This window comes from Cyprinus carpio, chromosome B8 (genome assembly GCF_018340385.1).
Source record: "Cyprinus carpio isolate SPL01 chromosome B8, ASM1834038v1, whole genome shotgun sequence".
In the NCBI taxonomy this organism is placed as follows: Eukaryota; Metazoa; Chordata; class Actinopteri; order Cypriniformes; family Cyprinidae; genus Cyprinus; species Cyprinus carpio.
In genome coordinates, this window is record NC_056604.1 from 9,953,440 (window position 1) to 9,973,001 (window position 19,562).

A 19,562-nucleotide genomic window follows, 5' to 3' on the forward strand; every position below is an offset into this window, starting at 1 on the left:
TGTTCTGTATATTTGTATAATTTTTCTTTATTCATTTCTATTGATGTAAAAAAAAAAAAAAGCAGGTTGTGTGTTTTTCACATGTCATGCACATCATTTAAAAATCTGCTTAAAAATATATAAAAAAAAAAAAAGAAAAAAAAAAAAAAAAAAAAAAGTAAAGGATGAACTAATATAGAAACATGCGTTTTATCATTTAGAACAGTGGTCTCCAACCCTGCTCCTGGAGAGCTATCCTACACATTTCAGCTCCAACCTCAAACACACCTGAAGCAGCTCAAGTATTTCAGGGCTACTTGATAACTACAGACAGGTGTGTTGGAGCAGGGTTGGAACTGAAGTCTGCAGGGCAGTAGCTCTCCAGGAGCAGGGTTGGAGATCCCGGATTTAGAAATTCCTATAAATTGTAGTTTTCAGAGCAACTAAGACTCAGAGTAGAGTCTAGTGAGATTACATGATTTGTTGACAGGTTCTCAAGACAAAGTTTCTATTTTACCAAGAATAAAGACTTACAGTTTACCATTACCAACAGTAAATTTTATTGCTGCTTGAATGTTAAAAAGCCCCAAACTGCGCTCATCACAAGCGCTTCATGCAGGTGTTTTCAGTGACTTTAAGGGAGTTTAACCACGGCTGGCTCCAGACCGTTATTTTGCACTGAATCACCTTGAAGAGAGAGAAAAAAAGTAAATCTCAATCTCATGGAAATCAAAATGGAAAGTCACAATATTGTAAAGCAGACACAGTGGGTCTTACCTGTGCAACATTGGGATCCTTTGGAAAGGCACACATGGTCTTAACGCCACCCTTTTTGCAGTTGGTTATGTCCATCTTCACAGTGAACATGTAGTTCATGCCAGCGACAACCTGGTGTAAAACAGAAACATGTTCAGACATAGCTGGGTCAACCCAAAGTAAAAAAAAAAAACCTTGTCTGAGGCCCAAAATTCTTAAGTTGGGGCAGCCACCACGGTTACAAAGTCATGCTGGAGAAAGCCCTCTCTCGCTTTTCAATATTTATTGAACATGTCTAGCAGATCACTTTGAGCAATCCTTTACTCGCTTACCTTACATAATTATTTTCTTGTAGCATATAATATAAAAAAAAAAAGTTTAAGTTGAGGCAAACAGTTCTCTTTGTACAACTTGGAACAATTTTATGGTTCTGAGATTTCTCAACTCTGAACAAATCTTTACGTCATCATTTAGCCCCCATTACAGCGTTCTAGGAGAAACTTTATCACTGGGTTTGATTCAGTGACGTTCCCAGTTTAAACGATTACAAACCAAATAAACGTTTGAAGGACTTACTTGTTGTTGAACCTTGAGGACCTTGGAAACCTTACGCACAAACGGATCGTTGCTTTGTCTGTTGTAGTGGGCCACTGCGAACTGTAACGCCTTCTGAACATCTTCATCGTTAATGTCTGCATCTACAATGCCTCCAGGAATCCCAGCGCTCATCACGGCCGAAGTGAAGACCAAAATCAACACAATCACCTTAATATACATGCTTGAATGGGATTGATTCTCTCTCCTTCCTCCTTATGTTGACAAGCAAACTGCTAATGAGGTTGCGCAATGAGATTGTATATATACCTGCGTGTAGGGGCGGGGCGTTGTAGCTCTACCAATCAGATTTAGGTAGAGGCAATGGGTTTGGAGAAATTAAGTGTTTTGTGTTTTTTAATTTAATTACAGCCTTGTAAGGCGTGCAGTGTATTGGAACATTCTTTTTAGTCTTCCTCTTTGCACATTGCAATTAACTGACATTATTTTGAGGATAATTTTAGCTTAGTGTGTTGGTGTGTTCTTGTATCTTACACCTGTAACCCTTGATTAGTCAGGTAAGGTAAGGATAGTCAAATCTAGCCTAAAGCGCGAAATTCTCACCCTCCCGCAATTTGAAGGATTGACGTAGAAAACTCTCTTGTTTAAGGAACAGTTTGGAGTTAAGAAGTGAACCATATGCTCTAGTGATGGGATTTATGGCTCTTTGAGGGGATCCGTATGGAGTCAAAATAATGCCGTATATATACGCAAAAAAATAAAGTTTCGCAAAAGAAAATAAAGTTTTGCAAACGAATTAAAGTATTGAGGAAAATAATTTTGCTTTTTGCAAACAAAAATAAAAAATTGCAAAACATAAATGATACCGCGCGAAAGCAATGATTTTGCAATACATATTTTCCATGGTCATGTCTATTATTTTATTTGCAACACTGATTTTATTTTGCGTGTCAGTCTAGTTTGAGCGTGCGCTGCAGTTTTTCCTGTGCGCTTCATTTTTCTGCGCGTCTCGCTTTGTGGTGCTGTTTTGACGTGGGGGTGGAGTCAAGGGGCAGGGACGTGTACAACATGCCTCACTGGAAGTGACGTCATCGGCCCGAGACGCAGCTCACTGATCCAGGTACTGTCATGATGAGCAGATGCATGCGAGTGGATCGCTTCCTTTTATTCACTAGCATTAAAACATGCATGGTTTCGTTTTATTAACTTTATTAACAAATGTATAGCCTATGTGTATTAGCAGCGTTTGCTCAAGTTAAAGAAGTTGTAACCATGCACATCTGCTGTTTATTTCTCTCGATGTGCACTCTTTTACTGGCATAAAATTGGCTTGACGTTGGACGTTCGATAGTCGCAAATCTAGGGACCGTCTCTAAAGTTACATGCGAAACTACTTTACACTTCTCTAACGTCAATAGCATGCAAGGAGAATGACTAACAGTTTGATAATTATTAAAATAAACTGTAAATCATATGTAAAATATTGCTACTTTTCATTACCAAATGGACGTAAACACTAATTTAAAGCTCAAAAGCTCAAATGAAAAATAGCAATATTTTACATATGATTTACAGTTTATTTGAATAATTATGAAAAATATGAACGGTGTGCATTATAGTTGACACGAAGATGAACACTTTACAGTATCTTTTATGAAAGTGAGTCATTCTGTTCAAATGCTATTGAGCTTTAAATTTGTATTTAAGTGCATTCGGTAATGAAAAGTAGCAATATTTTACATATGATTTACAGTTTATTTGAATAATTATGAAAAAATATGAATGGTGTGCATTATAGTTGACACCTAGATGAACACTTTACAGTATGTTTTATGAAAGTGAGTCATTCTGTTCAAATGCTATTGAGCTTTAAATTTGTATTTAAGTGCATTCGGTAATGAAAAATAGCAATATTTTACATATGATTTACAGTTTATTTGAATAATTATGAAAAATATGAACGGTGTGCATTATAGTTGACACGAAGATGAACACTTTACAGTATGTTTTATGAAAGTGAGTCATTCTGTTCAAATGCTATTGAGCTTCAAATTATGGCATATTTTAAATTTGAGCCCATTCGGTAATGAAAATTAGCAATATTTTACATTTGATTTACAGTTTATTTTAATAATTATCAAAAAATATAAAAGGTTTGCATTATAGTTGACACCTGGATGAACAGTTAACAGTTGTTTTCATGACTGTTAGTCATTATCCTTGCATGCTATTGACGTTAGAGAAGTGTATAGTAGTTTTGCATGTAACTTTAGAGACTGTCCCTAGATTTGCGAATATCGAACGTCCAACGTCAAGCCAACTATATGCCAGTCACACACTTTTATAGCATTAAAATGTGTATTGTTTCATATGGTTAACTGCATGTGTATTAACAGTGTTTGTTTAAGATCTCTTAACCTGTGGGAGGACGCCAGCGCACAGAAGCGTTCTTTGTTCACATTAGTTCACATTAGATACTGCTAGTTTTAATGTAAAATTATGCAATTCACTTCATAAACTATAACGTACATCATTAAAGGAGCCATGTGTAATGTCTGGCAAAAAAATCAAGTCATACTCCACATTCCATACCAGATGGGGGCAGTATGCCTCAATAAAGTGAATTGGTCTACTCTAGAGTAAACAAACGAGAAACGGCATAGTCTCTATCTATGCTACCGCCCCTACCTTCACAACAACCCTAGAGCCATAGCCGAAGCCTAAGAGGACGTTTTGCCTCCAGAGGAACGTTGGGTGATGTCAAGTGATTTTGAAACATGAAATCTTCAAGCTACTCCCCTTCACCTTTACCAGTGAATATGTTCATATTCGTTTTTGTTCATATTACATTTTGAATTGTATATACACATTATTTGAATTAAATGAATTGGACAGACAGCATTCTGTCAACATCATTGGTCAACATCAGACAGCTGATGTTGACCAAGCTAGCGCCAACCAACGTAACCAGAGCTGCCAACTCTCAAGCATTCACCGTGAGACACACGCAATTGACTCTTTTCACACGCTTTCAAAAACTTGACCGCTCTGAATATAGTGAGTGAGTGCGTGCGCGGCCGGGGCACGCTCTCTCTCTCTCTCTCTCTCTCTCTCTCTCTCTCGGGTTCATTATCATCGAAGACATTTCAAGCTTCTTAGGTAATGTTACATTTTTAGCATCAGCTTGGTAGAGACGGGCTTTGGTAGATAACAGGTGAAAAACCGGATCGGATCTGTGGGTAAGTTATAGCTAGCTTACTATCAAACGCAGCTACGGTTAGCCATCGATAACATTAGCACGTTTATCGAACAGCCTTCGATACATTTCTATGTTATAACTTCCCGAAAATAATACGCAAACATATAAAACAAACTTCTAGCGAAATACTAACAGCATCTTACTTACCAATCCAAAAAAAGAAAAGTTTGCAAGTTCGGAGTCGAAGCTCATTTCTTTCAAGTCCATCAGTTGTCTCCAGCGATGGAAAGCAGTGCCGATGTTTACTCTGTTTCGGCTCCTTTTCTTATCGGATTTGATTTGTGATTCCGAACGCGGTTGCTTGACATCAGCTTCAAGTACGCCCACAAGCCGTGCGAGTTATTCGTGTATTGCAGGTTGGCTGGTGGTTATGTTGCCCGCATATCGCCTCCCATGGCCGAAACTGGTATTACGACTCCTGTCGGGCCGTGGCTAGTAATGCTAATGCTAATTAAGGTTGATATCTCTGCAGCACTATAACTTGACATTTTTTTAATGACATCATCGCCCTTATTTCTTCTCATTCTTTTGATGCATGTAGGTCATTTTTTGGATATTTTTACCTCAATTTTTAAATTTTTAAACTTTGAAGATTTATAGGGGTCTAGTTTTATATCGATCTCGACTTCGTTTTTCATTTACATAACTCCTGGCATAAATTAATAAATGACTGTCATTGTAAGATAAAAAAAAAATGAAAGCTCGAATCTTTTTGGTTTAATTTTGCCACGAGTTTAATGCATAAACAAACCCGCGTGACCATAGCAACCTGAGATTATCAGAGATTGATCAAATATTCATCCCACAGTCCGTTGATCGTGTCTTTTTATGTAATATATGTGCATATAAGGCTTTTATTATTTTTATCATTATATATATACATAATATATCCAAGTGGATGCTGCACACTGCTGGTGGTTGAGGAGAGACCCCCCACATGATCGTACAGCGAACTGGGTGTACAACAATACATTATAAAGCGCTATATAAATGCATCATTCATTTATTCATATAGGCTAACCATATATAATAATTGATAATACCATTATATTAAATAGGGCTATATTTTTATATTTATTGTTATGCTTATTTCCCCTTTTAATTTGTGTATTGCTTACCTAATTAACGTTCTTTGTTAAATTAGTGTTTTCATTTACAAATGAAACTAGCGAATTATTCATTTATAATTCTAGTATTTATTATTATAGGGTTATTGTTAAATTCATCCTCTAAAGTGCACTTCCAGTAAAAAATCTTTATTGGCATGTTGGGCTTTTACAGTATAGGCTTTTATTTACAAAACTCTTCAGGGCTGCGTTTTCCAAAAGCATCGTTAAAACTAGCAGTAACTCTGAACTAATGTGAACAAAGAACGGTTCTGTGCGCTGGCGTCCTCCCACAGGTTAAGAGATCTTAAACAAACACTGTTAATACACATGCAGTTAACCAAATGAAACAATACACATTTTAATGCTAGAAAAGTGTGCACATCGAGAGAAATAAACAGCAGATGTGCATGGTAACAACTTCTTTAACTTGAGCAAACGCTGCTAATACACATAGGCTATACATTTGTTAATAAAACGAAACCATGCATGTTTTAATGCTAGCGAATAAAAGGAAGCGAGCACTCGCATGCATCTGCTCATCATGACAGTACCTGGATCAGTGAGCTGCGTCTCGGGCCGATGACGTCAATTCCAGGGAGGCATGTTGTACACGCCCCTGCCCCTTGACTCCACCCCCACGTCAAAACAGCGCCACAAAGCGAGACGCGCAGAAAAATGAAGCGCACAGGAAAAACTGCAGCGCACGCTCAAACTAGACTGACACGCAAAATAAAATCAGTGTTGCAAATTAAATTGTAGATATGACCATGGAAAATATGTATTGCAAAATCATTGCTTTCGCTAGGTATTATTTATGTTTTGCAATTCTTTATTTTTGTTTGCAAAAAGCAAAATTATTTTCCTCAATACTTTAATTTTTGTTTGCAAAACTTTATTTTCTTTTGCAAAACTTTATTTTTTCGCGTATATATGTGATATTATATTGACTCCATACTCTTTAAGGGGATCCGGATCTTCGCGATCCGTTCCTTTCAAAGAGCCGTTCAAAAGAACGGCTCTTTTGGCTCTTTTTAAATATTTAGTCAGTTTTAAGAAGCCAGCTTGGGGGCATCTCAGTTTATCCTGGAAATAAATCACTGGGAGGAATGATGAGGTGAGATTTGTAGTCAAATAATTAAAACTCAGATATCACACACCAATATCTGAGTTTGAATTATTCTAAAATATTATTACCTCATTTGTCATGTGTGGACTATATTCCATAGGGTTGCACAAATTCCTCTGCTTAGACAGTGACATCACTATTTTTGGATTTACCTTTAGTACAAAGTACAAATGTGTGTGTGTGTGTGTGTGTAAAGCTACGTTGACTTATGTTATTCATACAATAGCCTACCTACTCACAAATAAACATCAAAAACAAAGCCGGCTGCAATGAATTTCTGTGCAAAACAGCTTTTACTACAAACACTTCCACACAAGAACATTGTTATCACACAAGAACATTTTGATAGAAAACAAAAAAATATTTAAAGTAGATAAAATTAGACAGAGGCACGCAGGGTTTTTTTCCACTGGAGTACTCACGTGAAGGATGCGTGCACAACTAATAACTAATATCATCCGGCTATAAAGGGTTGGCCTGCGCTGGGTGCGCCCCTACCCCTATAACTGTTCTGTCTCGCGGAGGAGCTCATTTGTGTGCATCTGTGTGAAACACGCATAGGAAAAAAGAACTACAGAAAGAACGGCTCCCCTCCAGCCGCGACTCGGCTCCCATCGTTCATCTTTATGAGCCGTTCAAAAGAATCGGTTCGTTCGCGAACGTCACAACTCTAATATGCTCAATTTTGTAAAACAGTTTTATTTTGGAAATATACTGTATAGAACAGATAAAAAATAACCCAAAACTCATGCTTGCAATGTCTGTGCTTGGATGTATTGTTAAAAAACCTGTAGAAGAACAACCCAAATACAACATTTAAAGCTCCTCAAAAAAAAAAAAAAAAAAAAAAAAAAAAATTTTTTTAAATATTTTACGCTGCACTTGCAAGAGAAACCCCAGTTTCTGTGAAAACATGTTTTACTAATAAATCTCATTACAAGATGTGTACATTTGTGTAGTGAAAATGTTGAACAGTTTGAGATTGGAAACTGCAACATAACAGTGTCGGTGGTGACTGCTAGTGACATCACTTGCAGTCTTTATTTTTTATTTTGTTGAATTTTTTATTACTTTTTGTTTGAATTTTCCAACATTTTATAACAGTAGCCAGGTGGTGAAGACAAGAAAAAAGAAACTAAATTACAATGTCACTTGCAATCCCTACTTGCACTCTCTGCTACCTGCGACACTTTGCAATCGACACAAGTGCATGTTGCCCAATGGAGACAAGAAGCTGTGGTGGTGATTAAACTTTTTTTTTAAACTCATTTAGTACTATAAATGTTTACAGGGTCCTGCAAGAAAAGACAAGACCGCAAATCTGTGGCCAGAACACCAGAATATAACGCTTGCGCAAAAGTCTCCTCGCTAAGCGTTTTCCTCCCGTAGAAAAACATAAACACTTAACATGGCTTAATGTATTAAGATGCTATTAAAATATCAAATTAAATATACAGTTAATTAATATAATGAATATGTATATAGTATTTTCCTCATATACCGCAAAATGTGGCATAATGGACTAAGATGATAAAGGCCAAACTCAATATGCTTCTCTGCATTATTAAAATGCATAACTAATATGTACAGGCAAGCAGGTGAGCCCAGAATAAACGCAACATGCAAAGTTTCACGTTAAGTACATGGTGACGTGGAAACAACAATACTACATGGAGAATAAAAGTTACTCCTTTCTTTGCGTAAACATTTGGGCGGCATTATGCAAATCTTCTCACATCGTGAAGTAGACATGTGGGGGCGTGGTAGAACGAGCCATTTCAGGGGGGTGTGGTTGACTTAACTTTTATAAAGAATATCTCTTTGGATTTGAGACTTTAGTCTTTCCAACTCTACAGACCTTCTTTATGCACCAAGAGCTTGTAACACTTCAAAGAGAAAGGAAAATTGAAAGAAAAAAAAAGAAAAAACACCCCTTTAACAAATTACCAGCAACACACAACAGATGTTGCATCTAACTTGAACACCTGTGATAAAGCAATACAAACAAACACTGGTATTTATCTTCTGCAGGTTACATGTCCTTTAACCCATTTATAAACTCTGGTAACGTTATACTCTATTTTTTCAAAGGTAATAAAGATAGCGATTTTTTTACCTGATTTTGCCCGTATGTTTGCAGGACCTCGCCGAACACATCTGACCCTTCCTGTGTTAACATTCCAGTTTTTGTTCTGATGTGTCACGACCATTGATCTATATATTCTCTATTATAGATCAGTGGTCACGACTTAAATTCGTGACCACTGATCTATTAAAAAAATAAATAAAAATAAATACAAGGTAAAGGCAAATATAAAATAATTTGGGACCGACCGAGCAGTTTTTTGTCTTTTTTAATTTAATTACAGCCCTTGTAAGGCGTGCACTGTATTGGAACATTCTTTTTAGTCTTCCTCTTTGCACACTGCAATTAACTGACATTATTTTGCGGATAATTTTAGCTTTATGTGTTGGTGTGTTCTTGTATATTACACCTGTAACCCTTGATTAATCAGGTAAGGTAAGGATAGTCAAATCTAGCCTAAAGCATGAAACACTCACCCGCCTGCAATTTGAAGTTTTTGAAGAGTGACGTAGAAGACTCTCTGGTTGTTCTCGTTTGAAGAGCAGTTTTGAATTATGGAGTGTACCATATGCTTAATTTTGTAAAACAGTTTTAATTTGGAAATGTACTGTATAAAACAGATGAATGTAACTCAAAACTTCTGCTTGCAGTGTTTGTGCTTGGATGTATTGTTAAAAACCTGTAGAAGAACAACCCAAATACAACATTTAAAGTCTAAAGCAAAACCTTTGTAAAATAACATGCATATTTTGCACCGCACTTGCAAGAGAAACCCCTTGTACTTTCTGACTGAAAACAGTTGATCTTTTATTTTGGTGAAAAATTACAGTTTCTGTGAAAACATGTTTTATTAATGAGTCTCATTACAAGATGTGTACATTTGTGTAGTGAAGATGTTGAACAGTTTAAGAATGGAACCTGCAACAGAAACAGTGTCGGTGGTAAAGTGGTATAGGAGCATGTAACCACCTTGATTTTTTTGATTTGATTCTCTTGATTTTTGTCGACAGAGTTTGACAGAGACAGCCGCCTTAATTCTTTACGCAGGAAAAATCCTGCCTTGAATGAAAAACCATTTCATATTTCAAGTAGAAATGTTTCTTCAGATTCTGATAAAATGTTAGAACCAACAGCCTTGTATAGACAGCGTGGTTGTGCTTCGGGTGATCCTTGAAAGATGCCCAGCTCTAGGTCCTTTCTGATGCCGTCCCCTCCTCTCTCTCCCACTTGTGCACTTTCTTTACTGTCCTGTATAAAAAAAAAATAAATAAATAAAAAAACACAACCTACCAAAAATAAATATTTAAAATATCAACTTTGATAGTGAAATCTTTAACTGGAAACTGAATGCAATACAATATTTTCACTTTACAGTTCAGTAACAGTGGGGTTGGAAACAAAGTGCACAACACTATTCATTAAACACTTATTTAATGTATTCAGATTAGAGCTGCACAATTCTGGATAAATTGAGAATCACAATTTGTTTTGTCCCAGATAGAGATCACAATCTCCCATGACTCTGAACCTAACAAAATAATGTGTGACAAAATATTATTGCTGCAGTCTATTTAAATGTGTTTAATTAATTTGAATGGATCATTAAACATTTTAATATACACTACCAGTCCAAAACTTTTTGAACAGTAAGATTTTTTTTTAAAAGAAAAGTAAAGTTTTTTTTAAAGAATTCTCTTCTGCTCACCAAGGCTACATTTATATGATTTGCTCTATTTTGATCGCTGCCATAGACATCAGTGTTTATATCTGAACTATAAACTTTATACAAGTATTTTTGTGTTTGTGTTAATGTGTGTGAGTGTGAGAATGATATGATAGTGTGTTTTTTTGTGGATGTTTTTTTTAACCAAACATTGTAACTGCTCTCTCTGTGTCAGCGGCAGTGTGAACACAGATTTGAATGATCCGGTAAGACTTTGTCAAAGGTTTAATAGACACGGGGAATCGTTGTCCTTTAGAAATGAGATCGTGGGGTGTCTGAATCGAGATTGCAATTTTTTACATTACATTTTTTTTAACTGAGCTCTAATTCAGATGAAAGTTTACAATATTAACAAATTATTCACAAGCACCAGAGCCCCCAGTTACACAGTTTTAATCAGAATTCTAACTATACAGTGTATTTAGTAAAACAAGTCAAATCAAATTAAGTACATTCTTATTAAACTAAGTAAAATCAAAACCTATCACAAAAGAAGAAAAAATGGTTTACTGAGAAGTTCTTAAAAAGCAGGATTTCATTTTCTACCATTCCTTTAAACTAGTAGTTTTCAAATTTTTTATACCAAGTACCGCTTCAGAAAATATTTGGCTCTCTACGTGCCACTATAATGACTGAATGACACAGAGGTGCTCAGGCAGGGCTCCGTATTTGCTAGCAGTGATGTTGGTCATCTCATCCACTACCACAGGGCAGAGGGGGTCTTCTTTGTCCAGGGTCCGGGCCGCAGCTAGTCTCTCCTCCAAGTTTTTGTGCACACTGATGTCAACGTGGTTTTCAAAGGCCCAAACTATAAGAAAACAGAAGAATTTTGCAAGTTACATAACATTTATCACCTAGTGCTCTACTTGTAAAGTACAGTGTATTCTATGTAAAGGTTATATCAGCCCATATTGTTACAACAGCATCAGAACAACAGCATATTATTTGAAATATTCTTGTCATCATTACCATTTGCATCCGCTTCTGCAAGGTGAACAACGAGGAAATCTGCCACATATCTGAAGTCCTTGACAAGTTGTTTGAACTCGTCAAGTTTGTAGAGAAATGGGGGTCAGGTGCAGCTTCCGAAACTCAGAACCAGTGGACGGTTCCCTGTGAAGAAGACTGCATCAGTAACAGTGTTGGGTGTAATGCATTACTAAATTTCTGTAATTTAAGTAAGGGATTGCTCTTAATTTGGCTGTAATTTAATTACAGTTATTTTTTATGTAATTGCATTAAATACAGTAAAGACTATAAAATTTAATGTTTTTAGTACAGTAATCTACAGTAATCTAATTACATTTAGAGAAAATGTAATAAGTATTATTATTAGTAATAATACTAATAATTAATCACTTTTTTTTTTTTAGAGTAACTTACCCAACACTGGTCTGTAATAAGTAATAATAAGTCTCATTTGTAAGTCGCTTTGGATAAAAGTGTCTGCTAAATGATTAAATGTAATGTAAATGTAAATTAAAAATAAAAAGAATAACAAATATCACTAAACAAATATAAATATTAAAAAAATTATATTATTATTATTATTATTAATAAATATTATATATATATATATATATATATATATATATATATATATATATATATTATACGTGACAATATATATATATATATATCGGAAAATATTTAACTACATGCAATGCAAAATGATTCCACACGAGACATGATGCAACAACGCGACACAACAGAATCACTCACTTACCAAACCCAGAAAACAAGTCTCATTGTTTCGGCTTGTCAGAGAACGTGTTAATAAGGTATTAAACCTTGTGTTGTGTTCAAATCTCTATACCAGTTGTGGTGTTCCCAGGCAAAAATGACCGGCCCACAAAAAATAGCTAATAAATCTCTTCTTATGCAATATCACCAAATATTGGTGTCAATCTTTTTTTTTTTTTGATTTTCTTTCAGTTAGGATTGTTTTCTTTCAATTAGGATTGGTTTTGTGTTTATTATCATAGGCCTCATTGATCTGAGCCTAGGGTTAGGGTTCTTGTAGCAGCAGGCAGTACCTGTAACCAGTCAGGTTGCACAGGTAGTCCAGCTCCTCCTGGATGGCACATCCATACGTGCCATCACAAAGTTTGTTGTGTCTCCCAGCACAGTTTCAAGAGCATACAGGAGATACCAGGAGACAGGCTGTTACATGAGGAGAGCTGGGCAGGGACGTAGAAGGGCAACAACCCAGCAGCAGGACCGGTTTCTGCTACTTTGTATGGGAAGGAATAGGAGGAGCACTGCCAGAGCCCTACAGAATGACCCCCAGCAGGCTATGGTTGTGCATGTCTCGGAGCACACTGTCAGAATCAGACTTTATTAGGGTCCCATAAGGGCCGATGTTCTGTAATGGGACCTGACCTCACAGCTTAGCACCATGAAGCTTGATTGGCATTTGCCAGAGAACACAAGAATTGGTAGGTTTGTCATTGGCATCCTGTTCTCTGCACTAATGAGTGCATGTTCACACTGAGCACATATGACAGACGTGAAAGAGTCTGGGGATGTCGTGGGGAATGTTGTCCAGCATGACTGGTTTGGCAGTGCGTCATTAATGGTCTGGGGAGGAATATCCGTGGAGGATTGCACAGACCTCCATGTTAGCCAACGGTTCCCTTACTGCTGTTAGGTACCGAATGAAATCCTCAGAGCCGCTGTCAGACCTTGCTGGTGCAGTGGGCCCTAGGCTCCTCCTGGTGCATGATAATGCCTGGCCTCAATGGCTACAGTGTGCAGGTTTTAGATGACAATGGCATTGATGCCATTGACTGGCCCTCACGTTCCCCAAACTTGAATCCAATTGAGAACCTCTTGAATATTATGTATCAGAGAATCCGATATTGCTTTGATGAACTTCATGCAAGTTGGATCAGCCTGTAAATTTAGTTTTTTACATTGATTTTTGGTGTGATTTTGAAACATGAGGGTTAAATAATGGCAATATAGACCTTTAATTTAATCAGTTAAACTAGCTAACATTAGATATTTTTATTGTTGACGTTTTATAATTTTTTTATATCTAAATGTTAGTGAAAAGAATAATAATAATAATAAAAAAAACATTTAAGTGAAAAGTGACGTGACATGTGGCCAAGTATGCTCTGCATTTATCCCATCCAAAGTGAACACACACAGCAGTGAAAACACACACCCGGAGCAGTGGGCAGCCATTTATTGCTGCGGCACCCGGGGAACAGTTGGGAGTTCAGTGCCTTGCTCAAGGGCACCTCAGTCGTGGTATTGAAGGTGAGAGAGAGCGCTGTACATTCACTCCCCCCACCTACAATATTTATTTAAGAGTTCCTTTGTCAGTGGTCTCCTCTGTGTCTCTCCATATCACCGTATGCTGCATATGCTCTTCTGTATCAGCCGCGCCACAAGAATGCGCTGTTTCTACGTGTATTTAGTTTTGATTTGAAAGAAAACAGTGCATCCTTGACCGTTGACAAAGGCATTGTTGAATAAAGTCGTTATTTTTGTTTTCTTCGCTTACAAAAAGTATTCTCGTCATTTCATAACGTTGAACCACTGATGGCAGACGGACTATTCTGACGATGTCTCTCATACTTTTTTGGACCTTGACAGTGTATTTTACTTGGCAGTCTATGAGACAATCACAGGCCTCCCGGTTTTCATCAAAAATATCTTAAATTGTGTTCCGAAGACGAATTAAGCTTTTACGGGTGACATGGAATGACATGGGGGTAAGTGATTAATGACAATTTTCATTTTGGGGTGGAGTATACTTTTGAGGTCGTCCAGGAGTTAAACAAGACAGATGTGAAAATTTGTCATGAACTTGTACACTCAGTGCCAAGAAGGGTCACAGCAGTATACTTTAAGTTCTGAAGGACATACCAAGTACTAGAATATTATACATTTTCTGAATTAAATCTCAGGTGTACTCATTTCTGCCATCCTTCATTTAAACAAAATTGGCTTATTTACTTATCTTACAGAAAATATTGTCATATATTTTGTTGTTTTTATTAAGTATGTTTAATATGATTCAATTTTGCCATCTTTCCATGAATTATATTAGTGATCTTTAAGAAACTTCATCTTTTATATTTATTCAGAGTAGGGAATCATTTTTGCTGTGCACTGTATGTGCTATATATAAGTAAAGACTCTCTCCTGCCTCATTCTTATCAGAAACTGAGAAACAAAACAATTGCAACACCGTAAATAATGATAGTGAAATTAACATACACATAATTTTATATGCAGAGTCTGGTAATCCCAGAAAAGTACCCAGACACATAACTGTACATTCGAATGCTGACAAATAAACACTATCGTAACGGTTTAGGCAGTTAGGCTAAGCTCTTAAACTAAATCGTAATGGTATTCTCAATAATCAATCAATTACTATTTTGACATCGTCTCGTCAGATGACTAATTCCGTTACCACTGTCAATCATAGCAATGACTCCCAGCATGATTAAGCGGATTCTCTCGCATAAATTTTACATTCGTGTTTGTCATTCCTGAAATGTTATACGTGAACATTTGGTCATCTTAGACAAACAAAACTTTTCTCCAAATTGGATTACGTAGAGAAACAGAGGAAAGGGCACTCCCCTTATGGCACAGTGCAGCTGACCGGAAATGACTGAGCTGGTTTATCTAAAACCAGGAAGTAATTTTGCATATGGTCAATTAGAAAACTAGTTTGACTTTATATCAACACTGTACATTCATAAAGTTTAAAAATCAAATGACTGGCAGTAATGGTGTTACAATCAACTTCAATAAACTACCACATGCTCAATTTTGTAAAACATTTTTGGAAACATACTGTATAAAAGAGATGGAAATAACCCCCAAACTTGAGCTTGCAGTGATTGTGCTTGGATGTATTGTTAAACCTGTAGAACAATCCAATTACAAGATTTAAAAACTCAGGTCTTTGTAAAATAACATGCATATTTTGTGTTGCAGTTGCAAGAGAATCCCCTTGTACATTGAAAACAGTTGATCTTTTATTTTGGTGAAAAATTACAGTTTCTGTGAAAACGTCTCATTACAAGATGTGTACATTTGTGTAGTGAAAATGTTGAACAGTTTGAGATTGGAAACTGCAATGTAACCGTGTCGGTGGTAAAGAGGTATAGGAGCATGTAACCACCTTGATTTTTTTGATTTGATTCTCTTGATCTGTCGACAGCCAGAGGTGGCACTAAATGTGACAGACAGTCGCCTTAATTCTTTATGCAAGAAAAACATTTCATATTTCAAGTAGAAAAGTCTTCAAATTCTGATTTGAGCAAAATAAACAACATTTGTGACACAGTTGTTATCAGATTTCTTTGGTGATTTCAGATATAAAATTTAACCGCAAGCCTAGTGAACAGTTTTGTAGAATTTGATGTTTCCCCATTCAAAGAGAGAGGAGTTGCACTTGCATGCCCAAGAGGAGTTTCAAAGATGGCCACCAAGTGACTTGACTTCAACAGCATCAAAGTCCTTAAGACACTAAATTGATTCAACATACAGATCTTAAATTCAGTGATTTTCACTGAAGTGTTCAACCTCTCAGCCATTTAACATTAAACATTTTTAACATTGAAGGTCGGTCATGTGCTCCCAGCCGGCGCATTATTTGTTGATTGTGGTTTTTGTGGTGGATGGTGGAACTAAAATAGAAACATGCGTTTTATCATTTAGAACAGTAGTCTCCAACCCTGCTCCTGGAGAGCTACCATCCTACACATTTCAGCTCCAACCTCAATCAAACACACCTGAACCAGCTAATCAAGGTGTTCAGGGCTACTTGATAATTACAGACAGGTGTGTTGGAGCAGGGTTGGAACTGAAGTCTGCAGGACAGTAGCTCTCCAGGAGCAGGGTTGGAGATCCCGGATTTAGAAGTTCCTACAAATTGTAGTTTCCAGAGCAACTAGGACTCTGAGCAGAGTCTGAGATCACATGATTTGTTGTTGACAGGTTCTCAGGACAAAGTTTCTATTTTACCAAGAATAAAGACTTACAGTTTACCATTATTACCAACAGTAAATTTTATTGCTGCTTGAATGTTAAAAAGACCCAAACTGCACTCATCACAAGCGCTTCATGCAGGTGTTTTCAGTGACTTCAAGGTAGTTTAACCACGGCTGGCTCCAGACCGTTATTTTGCACTGAATGACCTTGAAGGAAAAAAAAAAAAAAAAAAAAAAATCTCATGGAAATCAAAATGGAAAGTCGCAATATTGTAAAGCAGACACAGTGGGTCTTACCTGTGCAACATTGGGACCCTTCGGAAAGGCACACATGGTCTTAACTCCGCCCTTTTTGCAGTTGGTTATGTCCATCTTCACAGTGAACATGTAGTTCATGCCAGCGACAACCTGGAGTGTCAAACAGAAACATGTTCAGACATAGTTGGGTCAACCCAAAGTTTAAAACAAAACCTGTCTGAGGCCCAAAATTCTTAAGAAATTAAGTTAGGGGCAGCCACCACGGTTACAAAGTCATGCTGGAGAAAGCCCTCTCTCGATTTTCAAGTTTCAATATTTATTGAACATGTCTAGCGGACCACACTTGCGCAATCCTTTACTAGCTTACCTTATATAAAATTATTTTCTTGTAGCATATAATATAAACAGCTTTCAAGTTGAGGCAAACAGTTCTGTTGTTCTCTTTGTACAACTCGGAAAAATTTTATGGTTCTGAGATTTCTCAACTCTGAACAAATATTTACGTCATCATTTAGTCCCCATGACAGCGTTCTAGGAGGAACTTTATCACTGGGTTTGATTCAGCGATGTTCCCAGTTTAAACGATTACAAACCGAATAAACGTTTGAAGGACTTACTTGTTGTTGAACCTTGAGGACCTTGGAAACCTTACGCACAAACGGATCGTTGCTTTGTCTGTTGTAGTGGGCCACTGCGAACTGTAACGCCTTCTGAACATCTCCATCGTTAATGTCTGCATCTACAATGCCTCCAGGAATCCCAGCGCTCATCACGGCCGAAGTGAAGACCAAAATCGACACAATCACCTTAATATACATGCTTGAATGGGATTTATTGACTCGCCCTGTCTTGATTCTCTCTTCTTCCTCGTTATGTTGACAAACAAATTGCTAATAAGTCTGCTCAATGAGATTGTATATATACCTGCGTGTAGGGGCGGGGCGTTGTAGCTCTACCAATCAGATTTAGGGAGAGGCAATGGGTTTGGAGAAATTAATTGTTTTGTCTTTTTTAATTTAATTACAGCCCTTCTAAGGCGTGCACTGTATTGGAACATTCTTTTTAGTCTTCCTCTTTGCACACTGCAATTAACTGACATTATTTTGCGGATAATTTTAGCTTTATGTGTTGGTGTGTTCTTGTATATTACACCTGTAACCCTTGATTAATCAGGTAAGGTAAGGATAGTCAAATCTAGCCTAAAGCGTGAAACACTCACCCGCCTGCAATTTCATGTTTCAAGAGTGACGTAGAAGACTCTCTGGTTGTTCTCGTTTGAGGAGCAGTTTTGAGTTATGGAGTGTACCATATGCTTAATTTTGTAAAACAGTTTTGTTTTGGAAATGTACTGTATAAAACAGATGAAAGTAACCCAAAACTTCTGCTTGCAGTGTTTGTGCTTGGATGTATTGTTAAAAACCTGTAGAAGAACAACCCGAATACAACATTTAAAGTCTAAAACAAAATCTTTGTTAAATAACATGCATATTTTGCACCGCACTTGCAAGAGAAACCCCTTGTACTTTCTGACTGAAAACAGTTGATCTTTTATTTTGGTGAAAAATTACAGTTTCTATGAAAACGTGTTTTACTAATGAGTCTCATTACAAGATGTGTACATTTGTGTAGTGAAGATGTTGAACAGTTTAAGAATGGAACCCGCAACAGAAACAGTGTCGGTGGTAAAGTGGTATAGGAGCATGTAACCACCTTGATTTTTTTTATTTGATTCTCTTGATTTTTGTCGACAGAGTTTGACAGAGACAGTTGCCTTAATTCTTTATGCAGGAAAAATCCTGCCTTGAATGAAAAACCATTTCATATTTCAAGTAGAAATGCTTCTTCAAATTCTGATAAAATGTTAGAACCAACAGCCTTGTATAGACAGCGTGGTTGTGCTTCGGCTGATCCTTGAAAGATGCCCAGCTCTAGGTCCTTTCTGATGCCGTCCCCTCCTCTCTCTCCCACTTGTGCACTTTCTTTACTGTCCTGTAAAAAAAAAAAAAAAAAAAAAAAAAAAAAACACAACCCACCAAAAATAAATATTTAACATATCAACTTTGATAGTGAAATCTTTAACTGGAAACTGAATGCAATACAATATTTTCACTTTACAGTTCAATAACAGTGGGGTTGGAAACAAAGTGCACAACACTATTCATTAAACACTTATTTAATGTATTCGGATTAGAGCTGCACAATTCTGGATAAATTGAGAATCACAATTTGTTTTGTCCCAGATAGAGATCACGATCTCCCGTGATTCTGAACCTAACAAAATAATGTGTGACAAAATATTATCGCTGCAGTCTATTTAAATGTGTTTAATTAATTTGAATGAATAATTAAACATTTTAATATACACTACCAGTCCAAAACTTTTTGAAATGTAAGATTTTTTATGTTTTTTTTTTAAAGAATTCTCTTCTGCTCACCAAGGCTACATTTATATGATTTGCTCTATTTTGATCGCTGCCATAGACATCAGTGTTTATATCTGAACTATAAACTTTAACCCAGTATTTCTGTGATAATATGAATGAATGTAAGACAGAAATACCTTTTGAACATTAACACTGCACTGTGCTTACATAGGTAAAAAAACAAAAAAAAAACCCCTTAAATAATGATTACATTCAAATGTTTTGTACCAAAAGTTCAATAAAAACTGTACTGTTCTTAAATGTAAAAAAAAAAAACCCTTTACTTAAATACAGATTAAAGGGTTAGAACATTAGGCTGCGTTTT

At 36.5% G+C, this 19,562-nt stretch overlaps 2 protein-coding genes and 1 pseudogene across 2 annotated transcripts; all 3 read right to left on the minus strand.

Moving 5' to 3' along the window:
* Positions 1-515: 515 nt before the first annotated feature.
* On the minus strand, positions 516-17,720 carry LOC109083736 (cystatin-like). Its single transcript, XM_042728958.1, has 4 exons — positions 17,646-17,720; positions 1,312-1,524; positions 757-867; positions 516-666 (listed from the first exon to the last, which is right to left on the minus strand). Exons 2-4 carry the CDS (start codon positions 1,510-1,512, stop codon positions 580-582), a joined length of 399 nt encoding a protein of 132 aa, XP_042584892.1. The 5' UTR covers positions 1,513-1,524; positions 17,646-17,720; the 3' UTR covers positions 516-579.
* Positions 10,978-11,746, minus strand: LOC109083713 (annotated as a pseudogene).
* On the minus strand, positions 16,620-17,716 carry LOC109076654 (cystatin-like). The gene is made up of 3 exons (XM_042728959.1): positions 17,432-17,716; positions 16,854-16,964; positions 16,620-16,763 (listed from the first exon to the last, which is right to left on the minus strand). Exons 1-3 carry the CDS (start codon positions 17,630-17,632, stop codon positions 16,677-16,679), a joined length of 399 nt encoding a protein of 132 aa, XP_042584893.1. The 5' UTR covers positions 17,633-17,716; the 3' UTR covers positions 16,620-16,676.
* Positions 17,721-19,562: the final 1,842 nt, after the last annotated feature.